Source organism: Balaenoptera borealis, assembly GCF_965194805.1.
Source record: "Balaenoptera borealis genome assembly, chromosome: 10".
NCBI classification, from domain to species: domain Eukaryota; kingdom Metazoa; phylum Chordata; class Mammalia; order Artiodactyla; family Balaenopteridae; genus Balaenoptera; species Balaenoptera borealis.
The window spans coordinates 109,775,071-109,793,336 of NC_138874.1; the positions used below are offsets into that span (position 1 = coordinate 109,775,071).

The 18,266-nt window shown below is 43.7% G+C and overlaps 1 protein-coding gene across 2 annotated transcripts in view; it reads right to left on the reverse strand.

Annotated features, from left to right (window-relative positions):
• The window catches only part of CPXM2 (carboxypeptidase X, M14 family member 2), a 132,504-nt gene that overhangs the window by 27,052 nt on the left and 87,186 nt on the right, over window positions 1-18,266 (reverse strand). For both annotated transcript variants that reach the window (XM_082406951.1, XM_082406952.1), the window contains exons 5-7: window positions 11,500-11,584; window positions 10,361-10,511; window positions 3,209-3,297 (exon numbers count right to left, since the gene is read on the reverse strand). In XM_082406951.1, the coding sequence (XP_082263077.1) occupies window positions 3,209-3,297; window positions 10,361-10,511; window positions 11,500-11,584 (325 nt within the window). The remainder of the gene's footprint in view (window positions 1-3,208; window positions 3,298-10,360; window positions 10,512-11,499; window positions 11,585-18,266) is intronic.

Here is an 18,266-nt window from a genome sequence, read left to right on the forward strand (position 1 = left end):
GCCACAGGCCCTGGATGACGGCAGACCTCATCGGCAGCCCCATCCCTTCCCAACCACGGCCGGCCATGCCGGCCACCTCTCCCTCCTGTCCCCCAAATATCTCCCCCGCAACAACCTCAAAAGTACAGTTATCCAGTACACTTTATGGATTTAAGATAAAATGACAGAGTCTCTGCCCTCGGGGTCCCAAATGACGGAGAAAGGTAACGTACATGTAGACACGGAGATGACTGAGCAATTATGAATGGTGACACATGCTGGGAAGGCCTTCAGTGCTCAGAACAATTAACTCAATCTGCATCATAATATCAGCATTTGCGCAACGGCCTCCTGCCTCCCCCCCCTTCCCCCCATCCCCTTCCCAAGCCCCCGGGGCTCGCCCTGCGGGGAGAACGGTGTCTTATAAGTCAGTGCTCCAGAAATAATTCCCACACACGCTAGTCGCTCACATCTCCTGATTTCCCCTCCAGTGCAGCAGCTGTTCTGTTTTCTCTTCCTGCTCCTGCGTCTGTTTCTCATTTTTGTGTTTTTTGTAAATGTCTCTCGCAATACTAGGATAAACTAACATTTTTTTTTCCCCCTGAAGTAGAAAGGTTTCTACGGCAATCTAGCAGACTCCAAACAGGGAATTGCTAAAAGCGCTGGCTTCTTTCCCATCCCCAGGAGCCAGGAGTCCAAATGGCAAATCACTTCTGGCTTGAACACTCTTCAGGATTGATAGATGCCCACCCCCGCCCAACCTCGGACAGGTTCCAGTTGAGTGCCGCGGGGTCCTGAGAGATCGGAGTGGTCACCCAGTGTCCCCTGCAGGGGCTGCATTGCTTTCTCGGGTTCCTCTTAGCTCTAACATCTACCAAGTGATGGGGACCAGAGACCCCCAGGGTAATGAAGCACATCCATTAGCTCTCCTCATATGAGAAGGACCTCCATTCTCCATGCGGGACAACTATTTCAAGGTACCACACTCTCTGTGCAGTGAGCTCATTTTAAATGCATTTAGATAGATTGCTTTTGACATTAACTGCACCAACTAAGTTGATATTTGCCTAATTTCTGGGCAAAAAGATGTCCCGAGATGCCCACTGAGCAAAGCTGTGTTAAGACACGAGTGCTTCATAAAATGGAACGGTGAGCAGTCACATAAACACCCGAAAATGGAGAGCAGCACGGATGATTCACAGACCTCAAGTCCAAACACATTATCCTGATTTCCGCAGAGCAAGACCACAAGACAATTTCTTTAGCACGTCCCACCTCCGAGTCTGTGCTGACAGGTGCCTGGAAGCTCTGTGTATCTCAAATTAAATGACATGGAGACTAACTGGGTTTGTTGACTCCCTGGGATGAAGCAGAGAAGCCCTCGTGGCAAAGCCTAATTGCTCCGACCTCAGGAAAGCCTCCTGCCCTTGTACCGCGTGGCTGGTACCGCTCCCTCAGCACCTATGAGCCCTCGCTTTGAGCCATGTTATTTTGGCCTTTGGTGAATGCCTGTTTGTTAAACATATTTGTGAGTACATTTCTCTGTTCCTTCTCTTCCAACAGATTCTTACATGTCTAAGGGTTTCTCATTTGCCAACACTTCCCCGCGCTTTCTAGCACAAGGCTTGGGGGGAACGCTGAACAGGATTACACAGGCAAAGCACTCAGCATAGGGCTGCTTTTTTAGCCTGTCCTAAAAAACTCTTGGTCCCTTCTCCCTTCTGCACCCACTAGATAAATGCTGTCAATAGCTCAGGATTACTTGGTTTCTGTCATTAAATCTGGGGACAATCTCATCTGGGACGTCTTTTCCTCCTAACAGTCTAAAGCACTGAGAGCCATAAGGTATCAACCAGCTGTTCTGAAACCTGCCTGTATATTAGAATCACAAGGAGAGCTTTAAATAATTTTGATTCCCCAGTGCCTTTTCCTCAGGATTCTGCTTTAATTGGCCAGAGGCAGGTTTCAAGTATAGGTATTCTTCCAAATTTCCCCCGGTGAGTCTAATACCGAGAATCAGAGAATCAGAATAACAAGGGGAGTGTTACATATTCCCTCGGTGACTCAGTTTCCCCATCAGTAAGATAAGGCCAACAACAGTCCTGCACTCCTAGGGTGGTTAGAGAGACTGACCATGTTAACATAGGTAAATTCCTAATGTAGGGAAATTGATGTAGGTCGTATGTGAGAGCTTCCTGCTATTACTATTACCAGTGTTATTCCGGATTCTTTTTCTTCTTCGACTCTGCACATGACTATTGTCCTTAAATCAGTGATACCACTCAAACACACAGTGATGTATTTTTTTAAATTGAAGTATAGTTGATTTACAATATTCTGTTAGTTTCAGGAGTACAGCAAAGTGATTCAGTTTTATATATATATATATAAAAAACATTATTTTCCATTATAGGCTATTACAAGATATTGACTATAATTCCCTGTGCCATCCAGTAAATCCTTGTTGCTTATCTGTTTTATATATAGTAGTTTGTATCTGTTAATCCCATACTCCTAATTTATCCCTCCCCCTCTCCCTTTCCACTTTGGTAACCATAAGTTTGTTTTCATGTCTGTGAGTCTGTTTCTGTTTTGTATATAGATTCATTTGTATTATTTTTTAGATTCCACACATGAGTGATGTCATATAATATTTGTCTTTCTCTGACTTACTTCAGTAAGTACAATATTCTCTTGATCCACCCATGTGGCTGCAAATGGCAATATTTCATTCTTTTTTATGGCTAATATTCCATTGTATATACATATACCACATCTTCTTAAGCCAATCGTCTGTTGATGGGCACTTAGGTTGTTTCCATGTCTTGGCTATGAACATTTGGGTGCATGAATCTTTTCAAACTAGAGTCTTCATTTTTTTCTGGATATAAACCCAGGAATGGGATTGCTGGATCATATGGTAGCTCTATTTTTAGTTTTTTAAGGAACCTCCATACTGTTTTCCATAGTGGCTGTCACCAATTTACATTTCCACCAACGGTGTAGGTGGAAGAAGTATAGTATTAAATCAGAAAGCTTGGCTTCGAATTCTGCTTCAATCACTTGCTGGCGAGGGAGGTTTCCTCTGGTCACCTGAACCCCAAGGCATTCTCAGCCTCGAAACTACAAGCATTTCCTGTGGCTTCAACAAACCATAAAAGCACAAAAACAAACACCTACGTGCTTCTGGGCACAGGAGAGATTTCTCTTTGACAAACCTGGATCTTACCTGACGCATTTCCTTATAGTTGTGGTGCTTAAAATCCAGGTCATCGGTGGTGGTCATTTCATTCCGTCGGTGATAATAGTTATTTGGATCTAGGGACAGAAATATGGTTTTGAATTCATTCACATTATTCTATTACTTGTGGTGGCTGTGTTAGGTGCCTGATTTGTGTGGGAACACAGCTCAACCTCCAGCTTCTAACTTTTGCACAGAGGTGAGAGAGCCAACTTTCGAGAAGCATCTTAAGAGTCAGAACTACCCAGTGGGGAGAGCATGGGCCTGGAGCCAGAATGCCTGGGTTCCAATCTCTTCTACTTGTGTGCTGTGTGACCTTGGATAAGTCACTGGAGCAGTTTTTCCTTAGTGTCTTCACCCATAAACAGGGGAACACTGGTACCTCCTCCCTCACTGGTTTATTGTTAGTATTAGTGCCTGGCAAACAGTCACACTAAACGAAGGAAGGAATAAGTGAATGAATGAATGAATGAATATCACAATTGCATGGAAATCTTCAGAAGTGCGGTGGACTCTATCAGCTGCTTGCCCAGCATGCAGTCCACTTTCATCCTTCCTAACAGAAGCCCTGTGTTGTTTGGGAATCCCCACTTCTCCACTTCTAGGAAACTGACCTTATGCCTTAAGCTCCAGGGGTCCTACATGACTGGTCTAAGCCAATCAGAACATAGCACTCCTGGCCACTCTTATTGGTCCAGATTGAAGGGAAGGACTTTAATGGCACAAAGGAGTGAGTGAGAATCTCTCCAGAGTAGAGGACAGAGAGAACCTCAACAGCTACTGAGTGAACCAACCCTAGATCCCCCATCAACCTCCCTTGGGACTTCTAATCACATGAGATAAAGAATTCCCTGAACTGCTAAGCCAGTGGGAGCTGGGGTTTCTGTTGTTGGAGCCGAAGCATCCTAACAGGCATAATCAGGATGCATTAGCAGTGGTGACCCCTGGGGACTGGGGAGGAGATGTCTGCCCTTGACTTAATTCTCCTCCAGATAAATTGACTTTTTTCTTTAATTCCTACAAGCCGATGTCGTTTATACAACTACAAAAACTAAGAGCACTCAGAAGAAAGGAGGGGAAAGGGAAGAGGAAGAGCTAGAAGGAGGATGGGGGGGAAGGGACCACTCAGCGGGCCCTCTCCTGACCTGACAAAAAGTCGCGAGGCTTACAGAGCCTCAGCCAGGCTTGCCATATCCAGCTCCATCTCCATCTCCATCTCCATCTCCATCTCCATCTCCATCTCCATGCAGCCAGAAATCCTGGTCAGCTCAGATCCCTCCCCAAGGTAGAGAGCACAGGGTGCTTTAGACAAGTTAACCTACTAACTCAGGGACCACGTGAGCAAAGCTGGAACCACAGCAGCTGTTTGCTGCTTTGGGGGTTGGGATCTTGCTTTGCGGGTGCTCAGCTGGGAGAGGAAAGGCTATCTTTCCTGGAAAGGGGGCTCACTGCAATCTACAATCGCTAGTCTCATGACATGCTTTATCCAGAACAGGCAAATCCATAGAGACATTGCAGATTAGAGGTTACCCCGTGGAGGGGGATCCGGAAGTGATTACTCAGTGGGTCCAGGTTGTTTTTGGGTCCATGACAAAGTTCTGAAACTAGAAAGAGCCAGTGATCATACAACCTTGTGAATATACTAGCACTGAACTGTATGCTTTAAAAAAGCTTAATTGTATGTTATGTGAATTTCACCTCATTTAAAAAAAAATTGCTGGCCTCAAGTGCTCTCTGAGGACTAAGGAGGATACCAGAAACGCAGCCACCACAGACCTTTCTTTCCCTGCCATGAGGCCAGCCCCTCACCCAAGGAAATGCCCACCACTGTGGCCTTGTGACCTCCCTAAGCCCCGACACCCCCAGCACAGAGCCCTGAGCACAGATGACCTGGTACCATATGCAAACAGCACCAAACCCCTTCTGCAAAGAGCTGGCTCCCTAATGAGAAGAAGTCGCACTTGTCCAGCGCCATCTGACTGTTCTTATGATAAGGTCGCTCCAAAAGGGGCAAGGGGGAGACGTGGACCCCCAGGCAGAGCCCATTATGATCTTAGGTCATCACTGTCAGTGCAAGCATCAAACCCACAGCTCCACGTGGCTTCAAAGAGGGAGTGGCACATCATTCATGCTTATTTCCTTGCCGCCCCACCTCATATAACCCTACGGCATAGCATCTCCACCAGGCTGCCCGCGTGAGTCCAGGAAACCCTCTGATTTCTTGGCTGGCACTCCTTCGCCAGGAAGTCCCAGGGCCAATCTGCAGCCTGACTGACAGGAGAAACTGTCAGGAAAGGCAATTTTCAAGAGTGTTGCTGTTTATATACAGTTTTCCTAAGATAATCAACATCAGGCAGTTGGACAAGAAGAGAAATCACACGTTTATTTAAACTCAGAAGGGCAAGCTGCCTTCTGCAACGGGGGGCACAGGCTGCAGCCAGCAAGCCTGGAGCCCCCTGAACTGAGAGCGATTCACTGGGGAAAAGAGGCCGACACGCCTCCCCCACTGGACAGCGAGAGCTCTGGGAGCAGCAACTGTGGCATCTTATCTCAGAATCCTTGGGCCCTGACTCAGAACGGGTGCCCCCGAAGCGTTTGATATTTGAATGAATGAATGAGGCAAGAACGGATGGATGGATGGATGGATACTCCAATCAAGTTATTTAGAAAGGGCTAGTTACAAAAAGATAGCACTTTCTAGGGCCCAGGCGACCTCTGAGAAGAGGCCCACTTTATGCTGTGATGCTATTACCCTATCACTGTGGCAGAACAGAGAACGGAGGGGAGGGTGGAGCGAGTGGTAAATGAAAACCACATCCTCGGGATTGAGGATAGTTATGGAACGTTATGCCGTCTTTGGATCTGTTAGTGTACTGGTTTCCCAGGGCTGCCATAACAAAGCGTCATAAACTAGGTAGCTTGAAACAGAAATTTCTTCTCTCACAGTTCTGAAGGACAGAAGTCTGAAATGAAGCTGTCAGCAGGGCTGTGCACTTTCAAGGCTCTCAGACAAGATCCTTCGTTGTATCTTCCCAGTTTCTGGCAGTTGACAGCAATCCTTGGCTTGTAGCCTCGTGATTCCAATCTCTGGCTCAGTCATCACATGCCTTCTCCCTGTGTGTCTCTGTTTTCTCTTCTTCTTCTTCTTCTTTTTTTTTTAATTACAGGGCACATGGAATTGCAACTCCTCCTCTTTTTTTAAAATTTTATTTATTTGTTTATTTATTTATGGCTGTGTTGGGTCTTCGTTTCTGTGCGAGGGCTTTCTCTAGTTGCGGCAAGTGGGGGCCACTCTTCATCGCGGTGCGCGGGCCTCTCACTGTCGCGGCCTCTCTTGTTGTGGAGCACAAGCTCCAGACGCGCAGGCTCAGTAGTTGTGGCTCACGGGCCCAGTTGCTCCGCGGCACGTGGGATCTTCCCAGACCAGGGCTCGAACCCGTGTCCCCTGCATTGGCAGGCAGACTCTCAACCACTGCGCCACCAGGGAAGCCCTGTTTTCTCTTCTTAAGGACACCAGTCATTGGATTTAAGGCCCACCCTAACCCAGTATGATGTCATCTTAACTAATCACATCTGCAAAGTGCCTCTTTCCAAAAAAAAAGGTTACATTCTGAGGTTCCACATGGACATGAATTTTGGGGGGAGTGTGGCCTGACTTGGTGAAGAAAAGTGGAAGGTAGTAAAGCAAATAGATTTAAAAGGTCCTTGCAGCTATGCTAATCCAATAGAACCCATCCTTCCCCCAATTTATACAAATTGTTGAGAGGGGATGGGGCAGGCTGGAACATTATTACAGTTCAGCGAGATTGGTGGTGGTCTTACAATTAAAACATTTTCTCAGTGGCTTATGAATGGAGGGTATGTGTATTCAGAGAAAGGAGACACAGCACTTCAACGGGTCCTGGCCCACCCAAAGGAATGATTCAGGGGCACTGCCCTTTAGCAGCTCCCCCATGCTTGAGGGACACAAGCTCCTTTCCACAGATCTTTGTACAGCGCACCACAAGCTCCTCTGGGTCGAATTCAAGACCCTGGACCCCTTGGCACTGTGCAGAGAGAGGACAGTTGCTCAGACCTGGTGGCCAGGAAGACGAGATGGGAGGAGTGAAGACTTTCCCCAAAGAGGTCAGAGTCTCACATTCATAACAGAAGCTGCAGACCAGCACCAGGGGCTCAAGCATTGCCACCCCCTGCCCTGCAGGGTCATTTCCCAGGACCCTGGGCACAGTCCTGTCACCCTGTGGGGAAATTGTGTGCAGAACAATGGAGCTCTTTTTTGAACGAGGCAGAGCACATTGCAGTGTTGCTTGCAACAGCAAAATACCTGAAAACCACCAAGGCTGTGATCTGGAAGCCAGCTGGCGTGTGTCTTCACCTGAATTCTTCATTATTAAAAATCTGTCTTAAGAAGCTCTCCCCAGAGTTTCCGATTTGCATAGATCCTTAGTCCAAAATGGACAAGTCCATTCAAATTTGGGGAAGAGGACTTCCTTCCACTTTTTAAAAAAATGAACAACATTTAAAAGATTTGTTTGAATTAAAAAAATTTTTTTAATCATGGTAAAACACACATAACATAAAATTTACCATTTTAACCATTTTCAAGAGTACTGTTGAGTAGTGTTACATATATTCACACTGTTGTAGAAACAGATCTCTAAAACATTCTCACCTTACAAAACTGAAACTGTAACCATTAAACAACACTCCCCCTTTTCTATTCATTTTGAGCTTTAAAAATCCTATTAATAGACCATGGTATAGGGTAATTCATTTTCTAGTTCAAAAATTTCTGGACACATTATTCATGAAGACTTAAAAAGAATCTTCCCCTTCCTCTGCTCCCACCTGACAGTCCACAGGAAGACAGGCAGGACAGAACAAAGAGAAGCAGAAGCAAAGGTAAATGAATTTTTCATAAACAAGAGTTCCAGGAAGAATAGACTCTGGGCAGTTGCATGTAGAGCACGAAGTCACCTTGGGTTTGAGTGGCTGAGTTGGCTGGGTCACCCCTGCCTTTGGCCTCATTAACTTGCACAAAGGAATTGTGTCAACAACAAGGCAACTGAGCAAGATTCAATTACCCACATGGACATGGGGGCCCATTTGCCACCCCAGGCCCTCAGATGTGACCACCACCAGGAGGCATGCACAAAGGCCAGCTCTCCTCTGGGCAGACTGCTAAGTAACTTCTAGAAGAAAAATGGCCCTAAATATTCAGGGTTGGAAAATAGAACCATTCCAAGTCCATACTTGAAACCCATCCAGATTTCACACTGTAATTCTGTCTTTGTGTTTAAATTGCCCCCAGGACCTATCTTCAAACATACACACACCAAGAATAACTTAACAGGAAAATATTTATTTCATGAGACTCTCACAGGCTGCCCTTTGCCCTTTACCAACAACAGATGAATTTCTGCCCTCAGAGAGAAACCGTGACCCTGCTTTTTAAAGCAAGCAGACCAAGGCTGTGCTGAGTGACCTGGTGCAAAGAAGGCCTCACAGACTCCCACCTACGTCTGTGCCTGCAGACGCAGTGAACTCAGGAAAGTCCAGCAGGCCCTGGGCGGCAGCAGGCGACTGTCATCCCAGGCTGAACCAGCCACAAAAGGAGGCCCAGATCCCAAACTGGGAAGCCTTCAACATTCTCTTTGGATCATCCTTGAAAACACATACTTCCTTTCCGCCGGCAATCCCAGCCACCGTAACATAATTTGAGCAATAATCCCATAATTTACACAATAATTTTGGACGCGCACCATGACACAGAAACAAAGATACTCACTGTGGGATTCTGTAGAGAATCAAAACACTGGACACAACTGAACTTCTAACTATAAGAGGCAGTTTGAAAACATGAGATATTGTCCACAGACTAGGATAAAAGCATCCACAAGACAGATGGTCTCTAATAGTTTTAACGACATGAAAAAGGTTTGCCGTCTAGTAAGCACAAATATGTAACAAAGAATCTGTCTGGTGTGAGGGTAAGTAGGTAGGTAGGTAGACCCATCTTTCTCACCAATACAGAGCGTATGTTCTTTAAATTCATACTCGGCAAAGCAAGATCATGGATATTATATTGAGGGAAAAGCAATAAACGACATGAAATATGCTCCCAAAACTCAGTAACTGTAAGTTCATGGTGGGGGTGGGGGTGGGATGGCTATAGAAATAGCATGACAGATATAGCGGCACCTGAGACATCAGAACTGGTGGTACCCTTCCCCCTGGCAGGGGGAATCCAGAGGTAGCAAGGCCTGACTCTCACACTAGACAAGAAAGCTGAGGCTTTCCTGGAGGAGAAAGTATAGGAGAGATAACCCGAAGCTGTGCTCCTTGTTCCCTAGGGCCTGACTGTGGGTGGACAGGAAAGTGGAAATTCCTAGAGGCCCTAGTGCAGGGCTTTAGGAATGTGCTGGAGGCCAGCTTCCTTCCCTGGAGATGTCTGGACAGGACGAAGAGGCTGCCACATAAGGTTCCATATGCACACAAACTCTTATGTTCTGAAAGGCCGACAGAGCAGCAAGCCAAACAAGATCAGCCTGTCCAGAGCAGACATCAGCAAGGGTCCATGTGTGAATTCAAGCCCCCATCTTCCTGTCACTCTGGGGTCACACCCAGATCCCATGATGTGGAGATAGGGCAAGGGGAACACAACCTAGAGGAGCAAGCATTTACCCAAAGACACAGGCATCCACGCGAAGCTACTTTTACAGAGAGACTATGTACATGGTCAAGTTTAAAATTAACTCCTACCATCTCCTCTACCCAGTGTAGCAGGAGCAGTCAAGGGCAATTAAACGTGTTACCAAAAAAATGTTATCTAATTTTTTTTTTTTGCCTGCTTCTGAGTAGTAGCTTTGAGTGAATTTTCAACGTTGCAACATATCTTAAAATCCCAGTAGGCAAAACCACAGCTGACATGTTACTTTAATACACCAAATGTTCGTGGGGTTATGGGAGATTTTTATTTATTTTCTTTTTGTTTACCTATGTTTTCTAAATATTCTGCAATAGATGTGGTATTTTTTTACATGAGAAAAAGGTTGTGTGGCTTATTTTTATTCACCTTGCTGGCTAAGCACCTGTGCTCCATCAGCACCCCTGCCCTGCAGGAAGCACGGGCAGACTCACCTGGCAACGGGCAGCCGAGGACCTCCATCCTCATGCAGATGCTCCCATTATCGAACCAGGACTGTGGGTTTATGCGGATGTAGCGCGCCACCATGGGGACAGGCAGCTTGTTGAGGACGGGGATCTCCTTTTCACTGTTTCCTTCAAATATCTATTAATGCACAAGGGGAAAAAAAGAGGCTCTTGTAGAGCTTGATTATCAAGGCATGAAAGAGTCAGTAATTCACTCATTCCACAAGATCTCAAGCAACACCTAACATGAGCTGGGCAGTGAGGGGGAAGGAGAAATGGATCAGGCCTGGACCCTGCCCTCAGGAAGCCCCAGTCTAGTGGGGGGGGGCAGGGAGGAGGAGGGGTGTTATATTTAGATATCGTAGGTGAAATCTATTAGTGCCATGGCAAAGAGACATCCACAAAGCTCTGGGATTTCAGAAGAAGGAAAGGACCAGGCAAAGCTTCAGGGATGAGGTGCCATTTGAATTGGCCTTGAAGGAAAACTCTTTAGATGTGTAGGGATGGAAGGGATTCTAAAGAAAAGGAAGCAATGGCTGGAGAAGCCCCGAGATGGGATTCAGGAGAAGAGCAACCGTCTCCCTGTTACTGGAACACAGAGGATTGTGTGCAGGGTTGGGGCGGGGTGGGTGCAGGACGCGGTAAGTATGAGAAAGAAGGTTGAAATGGAGGCTGCAGTCAGATCTTGGAAGGCACTGGATACCATGTTTGGAACTTGCACTTGAGAACCCGAGGAAGAGGGTGATAAGCTCGGAACTGGCTAACCCGGAGGGAAGCATGGAGCTGAGAGACCAGGGTCATTAAAGAAAGTTCGGGAACTACTATAATTGACTAGCTGTGCAGGCCCCAACATTCCCCATGGGCCGCTGACCTTCCAGGGCTGAGTTGTGACTTGTGGAAGAGACTGAATCCCAGCAGCTCTGAATTTGAGCCCTAAATGTGGGCCACTTGGTTCCGAGCTTCAGGGTACAGAAAGGGGGTCATTTTCCGTCAGACTGGATGGCTGGTCTGGGTTGACACAGGACCAGGCAACATCCAGGTGCAAACACTGGTCGGGTGTCCACTGCCTCTGCCAAGCCCTGCACAGCCAGACACCAAGGGCGTGGTCAGAGGGAAAAGAGACTCACCATGTCTCCAGATCCATTCTTCACAGTGACCCATGCATGGCTGTCATTGCTCACCATGACCTTATAGGAAGTTACCCAGTCACTCCTAAGAAAAAATAAAACACCATTGGGACCACACACTTAAAAATGTTTCCCTCTTCCATGCAGAGGTGCAGCAATAGAGAAAGCAGGTCCCAGAGGTGGGCAGCACTGGGTCACACCCTGGCCCCCACTGCTCACCTTCCTTGTGGCCTTGGCCAGGTAACTGACCCATCTAGGCTACAGTTTATTCATCCATGAAATGGGAATTATAAAAGCACCAAGCTTGAAATATTAATGTAAGCATTACATGGTTTCATACCCTTTAAACACTTAGGACAATGCCTGGCCCCCAGTAAGAACTAAATGTTGGTCACGCACATAAAGATACACAAATAACTTACATATCTGTTTATACTGAACATTTACATCACACACAGTAGTAGAGTTCCACGTGGGAAAGAAACCTCAGTAAAAGTGGCAAGTTGGCCTAGAAATTTCATTTGGGAAACTGTTTGGGAACATAACAAACTAGATCCCACCAACCACAAAAACAGCAGCCTGAGTCTCTAAGACACACGAGGTTTCTCCTGGGCTGTCACAGCCGTGCAGACAATTCCTCCACCCCACTCCTCAGCCAGCAATAATCCAGTGATATCTGGGCCCCAGGCCAGACCCCTTTCATCACATCCTACTGCACAGAAATTACTGAGGGTAAAAGAGCCAAAATTTGACTTCCCAGAGTGGAGGTCAATTTGATAAGCAAAAGAAAAATGACTTTCCTGTGGAAAACACATTTTTCCCTTCTGCCTCAGTTTTTTATAACATTAATTGTTAAGCAATATAGACAAGTCTTCCTGAGCATCTTCCTTTCAAATTTTTTAAATATTGGAACTAAGCACCAATGTACTAATCTTTTAGAACATTCCACCAGCTGAAGCATTTGGAATCCTTGTTTTCCTACTGTGAAATCTTTTTGGACTCAGGATCCAGATAGATCCCAAGAAGGTTCTCAGTTTCTAGTCCAAATCAATACTGTCTAGTAAAGTTTGTTTAGAAAAGCAGCTGGCTCTATTCATTCTGAATTGTCTGACTAGTTCGAAAATGATTCTTAGGTGCTTGGAAGCCAACCTCTGCTGAACTTTCTCCCTTCTCTCACCTGTCCACCTGCTTTGTGTGACTACCTGCCGGGAGCCAGGATCTATCAAACGACATGCTCCTTCTCAGGAGGTTACACACTTGAGCCCACGCCTGCAGATTAAGATGCGTTAAGCATGCCTTTCGAAAGGCACCTCAGCAACAGCTCAGGCCCTTTGCACCAGAAAATGACCCTCACCCAAAATAGCAAACTGTTTCCAACATTCAAATCATTTCCAAATGACTTGCATCTGCAGTTCCTTTGCCACCTGTTTTTCTGCTGACCACGCCCCGCAGTGACCCAGCGAGGGAGTCAGCAGAGGTGAGGGGTGGCAGAGGTGAGGGGTTACCCCGCCTGGGTGGAAGTGATGGATTTAGGAAGCCTCTCAGTCAAAAGAAGCACGCAAACAATAAGAGAGGCGTGGAAAGAAAAATCCAAACAAGTCCTCCAAAGAAAAGGGGAGAGAGAAAAAAGGAAATGCAAACCAAGTAATAATTTCTCAAACTTAAAAAAAACCAAATATGGACAAATTCAACACTTATGTTTGAAGGGTAATTAATTATGTGGCTCAGCCCTGTCTTCTGAACTGCAGACCTACATCATATCCTTCTGCCTATCTGACCTCTCCACTTACCGTCTCAGCGATGTCTCTAATTGAACACGCCCAAACCAACTGATTTATTTCATCCACTCTGTACCCCAACCTGGGAGCCCCTGCCTCAGAAAAAGTACTGCCATTCAGCCAGGGCAACAAAATCCCAGAGTCCTCCTTGGCCCCGCTTTCCCTCTCTCCCCTACAATGAAACCATCACCAAGTTCTGTCAATTGTACCTTCCACATCCTTCTAGAATCTCTCCACTCCCTGAATCTTCACTCCCACCATCCAGCCCATTCTCTCTGGCTAGGACTATTGCTGTTGCCTCCCACTGGTCTTCTGAAATTTAAACTGCCCTCCAATCTATCATGCAGTCAGAGGTTTACTTTTCTAATGAAATATTAATATGTCACCTCCTGCTTAAAATATCAGTTATGTTAGTATTAAGACCAAATTCCTCATCATGTTCTATAAGACCCTTGCTTACCTCCTGTTTTCCATGCTCTTTCTTTCAATTCCTGATACTGATTATACCCTCTCTTGCTTCAGGGCCTTTGCACATACTGTTCCATTTGTCCGGACTCCTCCTGTTCTCTGTCTGCCTCTAAACCAGCGGTCCCCAACCTTTTTGGCACCAGGGACTGGTTTCGTGGAAGACAATTTTTCCACGGACCGAGGAGGGGGATGGTTTTGGGATGATTCAAGCACATTACATTTATTGTGCACTTTACTTTTCTTATTATTACATTGTAATATATAATGAAATAATTATACAACTCACCATAATGCAGAATCAGTGGGAGTCCTGAGCTTGTTTTCACTTGCCACTCACTGGTAGGGTTTTGATATGAGTTTGCAAGCAGTTGATTTATTATGGTCTCTGTGCGGTCAAACGTCTCTGCTAATGATAATCTGTATTTGCAGCCGCTCCCCAGCGCTAGCGTCACCACCTCAGCTCCACCTCAGATCATCAGGTGTTGGATTCTCGTAAGGAGCACGCAACCTAGATCCCTCGCATGCGCAGTTCACAGCAGGGTTCGCGCTCCTATGAGAATCTAATGCCGCAGCTGATCTGACAGGAGGCGGAGCTCAGGCGGTATTGCGAGAGATGGAGAGCAGCTGTCGGTATAGATGAGGCTTCGCTTGCTCACCTGCTGCTCACCTCCTGCTGTGCCACCCGGTTCCTAACAGGCCACGGACAAGTACCGGTCCGTGGCCGGGGGGCTGGGACCCCTGCTCTAAACTATTCAGACCTCAAACTTAATCAGATAAGCCTGTCCTAATCCTCCAATCTAGCCAATTTCTATTTTTTCTTTTTTTTTGGTCTCCCATCTTTATTTTTTTATTTTTATTTATTTATTTATTTATTTATTTTAGCCAATTTCTTTTCTTATATGTTCGTTTCTTTCATATTTTAATTCTGTTTGTAATATTATACTCCCTTCTAGAATTATCTTTATCCCCCACTGGATTATAAGCATCTCATAGATGGAGGAAGATGAGACTGTGGTACTTTGGAGGATGCAAAAGGGAGCTGATATCCTGGAGGAGAGTAAGGGACAGGGCAGCAGAACTGTGGTTCCATGGGCTCTGCAGGCCATTCGATAGAGACAGAACTTCCTCTGCCAGGCAGTAGGGAGCTGGCCCCTTTGCTGTCCACCTACCATGGTTAAAAGTACTTTAGGACTAATTAGAAAGCTTTCTCTACTACCAACACTTCCGTCTTAATAGAATGCTTGGGAATCAGAGACTAAGTGTTTCCTGCTTACTCTATGAAACTGCCTCACCTTTTTACCACATTTGACTCTTGAAAGAGACAGCAGAGGGTCCTCTTGCCGTGAGTTTATGAATAAACAACCTTTGTTCATTTTGTCTCAGGCTAAGTTTTGTCTTTGACAATTCATATTATTGCCCATAATTATGATTTTTTCATTCTCATTGCTTTCTGGTATTCCACTCTGAGAATGGTCAATTTATTGGGCTGGCCAAAAAGTTCGTTTGAGTTTTTCCATAACATCTTTTGCCAACCCAGTATTTGTCCATTTTATTGCTAATGAGCATCTGAGTAGTTTCCAGTTTAGACTATTATGAATAGTGGTAGTTCTATGGAAATTCTATGTATGTATCTTTTGGTGAATTTACATAGAATTCTGCTTGGTGTGTAATTAGGAATAGAATTGCTGGATCACAGGGTCCTAGGATATACATACGTTCATCTGCAGTAGTTTTCCAAATTAACTGTGTCTATTTACACTTATACCAGCAGTGTATGAGAGTTCCAGTTGCTCCACATTCTTGTCAACACTTGGTATTATCTTTCTTTTTCATTTTAGCCATTCTGATGGGTATGTCCTATTATCTCACTGTACTTTTTATTTTAATTTACTGGATGACTAATGAAGTTCAACATCTTATATGTTTATTGGGCATTTGAATATCATCTTTTGATGAGATGCTTATTCAAGTTTTACCCTTTTTATCAATTAAGTTGACTGTCTTATATTGATTTGTAAGAGTTCTTTATACATTCTAGATATAAGGTTTTTTGCTAAATATATGGATTGCTAATATTTTCGCCAGTTTGTCTTGAACTTTGTAGTATTTTTTGATGAAGAGAATTTCTTAAACTTTATATAGTCCAATTGCCTATTTTTTTCTTTACAGTTTGCAGTATTTGTGCCCTTGTCAATACATTTTTGCTTACTCCAAGATCATAAAGATATTTTCTTATGCTTTCTTCTAAAAGCTTTATTGCTTTACCTTTCACATTTAGATCTGCAAGCTACTTGAAGTTGATTATTGGACAGTGTGAGGTAAGGGTCAAGACACATTGTTTTCTATATGGGCTTTCAATTGATTCATAACCATTTATATGATTACTTTCCTATTGCACATCAACAACACCATTGCTGTAAATCACGTGACTGTACATGTGTGAGTATGTTTGGGGATGCTATATTCTGTTCCATTGTTCCTTATCTTATGCTAAACCCACTCTGTCTTGATTTCTGTAACTTTATAATAGGTCTTTGTATCTGGTAGTGTACATTTTCCCATCTTGTTTTTGCTTTTCACAATTTCCTTGACTGTTCTTGGCCCTTTGCATTCCTATATAAATTTTAGAATCTGCTTGTCAATTTCCAAAACAAAGCCTTTTGGATTTTAATTGAGATGGCATTGAATCTATAGGTCAGTTTTAAAGGAATTAACATTTTCAATATTAAATCTTCCAATCCATAAACATGGTGTATCCCTCTATTTACTTAGGTCTTATTGTACTTATCTTTTGTTAGATTTATTCCTAGTTGATGTTGATTATTTTATAAATATTTTAAGTTTCATTTTCTCCTTTTTTTGTTGCTGGTATGTAGAAATATAAATGCTTTTTGTATGTTGACTGTGTATCCAACCACTTTGCTAATTCATTAATAATTCTAAGAGTTTGGGATTCCTTTGGATGTTGTTAAGGACATGATATGTCATCTGAGAACAATGATAGTTCTGTTTATTTCCAATTGTTAGAGATTTATTTTTTTTTCTTGCCTTATTTATTATACTGCCTAAGATCTCCAGTTCAATGCTGAAAGAAATGCTAATAATAGACATTTTTGTCTTATTCCTGAGATTGAAGGAAAGGTTTAAGTATTTCACCATTGAGTATTTCACCACATTTCCAGTAGGGGTTTTTTTCCTTTGTTTATGTGTTAGTTTGTTTTTATTGTAACCAAGTATGAGTTCATTCTTTCTCACATAACAAGAGAATCTGGATGTTTGCAGCTGCTAGCACTTATGCAGTTGGTTGACTGTTCCAGAGTCAACATCAGTAGACATTCATTTTTCATACTCATTGTCTCCAAGTTCTAAGAACACATCCTTAGCCGTTCATTTATCATACTTGTCTTGGAGGTCTAAGAATACATTAAGATATATTCATTTTTCATACTTCTTATCTTTGGGTTGTAAGATGGTTGCTGCAGCTCCATATCATGTTATGTTCAGAAAATACTGAATAGAGTCTTTCAGCTTCTATCAAACTACTTTCTAATGTTATAACAGGAGAATATGTAATTCCTGCTGTTTGCACTATTTTTTTTTTTCACATTATAAAAAACTTTTAGTTCTCAAAATGAGTCAGTACATACAAGCTTTGGAGTCACAGCAGGAGCTCCAAGCAGATTCTGCAGTGTGAGCCCCAGTGCCCCTCACTGCAAGGAGCTTGGCTATACTCCACCATGGGCTTTTCGTAGATATTTTTCTTCAGATTAAGAAAGTTCCTCTTTATTGTTAGTTTAAAGGGATCTTTTTTCTTTTAAACACAAATGGCTATAGAATTTTCTCAAATGCCTTTTATGCATCTATCAGAGTGATCATATTATTTTTCTCTTTAGTTCTGTTTATGTGGTGAATTATAGCAATTGGTTACAACTGTGGCTAAACCACACTTACATTCCTGGAATAAATCCCACTTGGTGGTGATGGATTGCTGGATCCATATATTGCTGGATTCAATTTGGCAATACGTTGCTTAGGATTTTTTGTATCTATGCTCAAGAAAGAAATCTTTTCATAAATTTGCTTTTTGTAATTCCTAATCAGATTTTGATATCAAAGTTATGTCAAAGTCATAGGTGGGAAATGCTTCCCTTTTTCCATTTTCTGGATTTTTTTAAGTGCTATACCTTTCTCAAATGTTTGGAAGAACTCAAACTTTCTGAAATTGGAAGTTTTCTTTGTGGGACAATATTTAATAATGAATTGACATTTTTAGTAGATATCGGACCACTCTGCTATTCTATTTCTTCTTCTGTCAGTTTTAGTAACTTGTGTCTTTTGAAGAATTATTGCGTTTCAGCTATTTTCAATATTATATTGGCACAAACATGTTCTTAGTATCATTTTATTGTCTTTTTAGTGTCTGTAAGATTTTTAACAATGCTCCCTTTTCCAATTTTGGCATTGGTAGTTGATTTTTTTTCTCTTTCCCCGATCAGCCATGAGTTTATTTATTTTATTAAT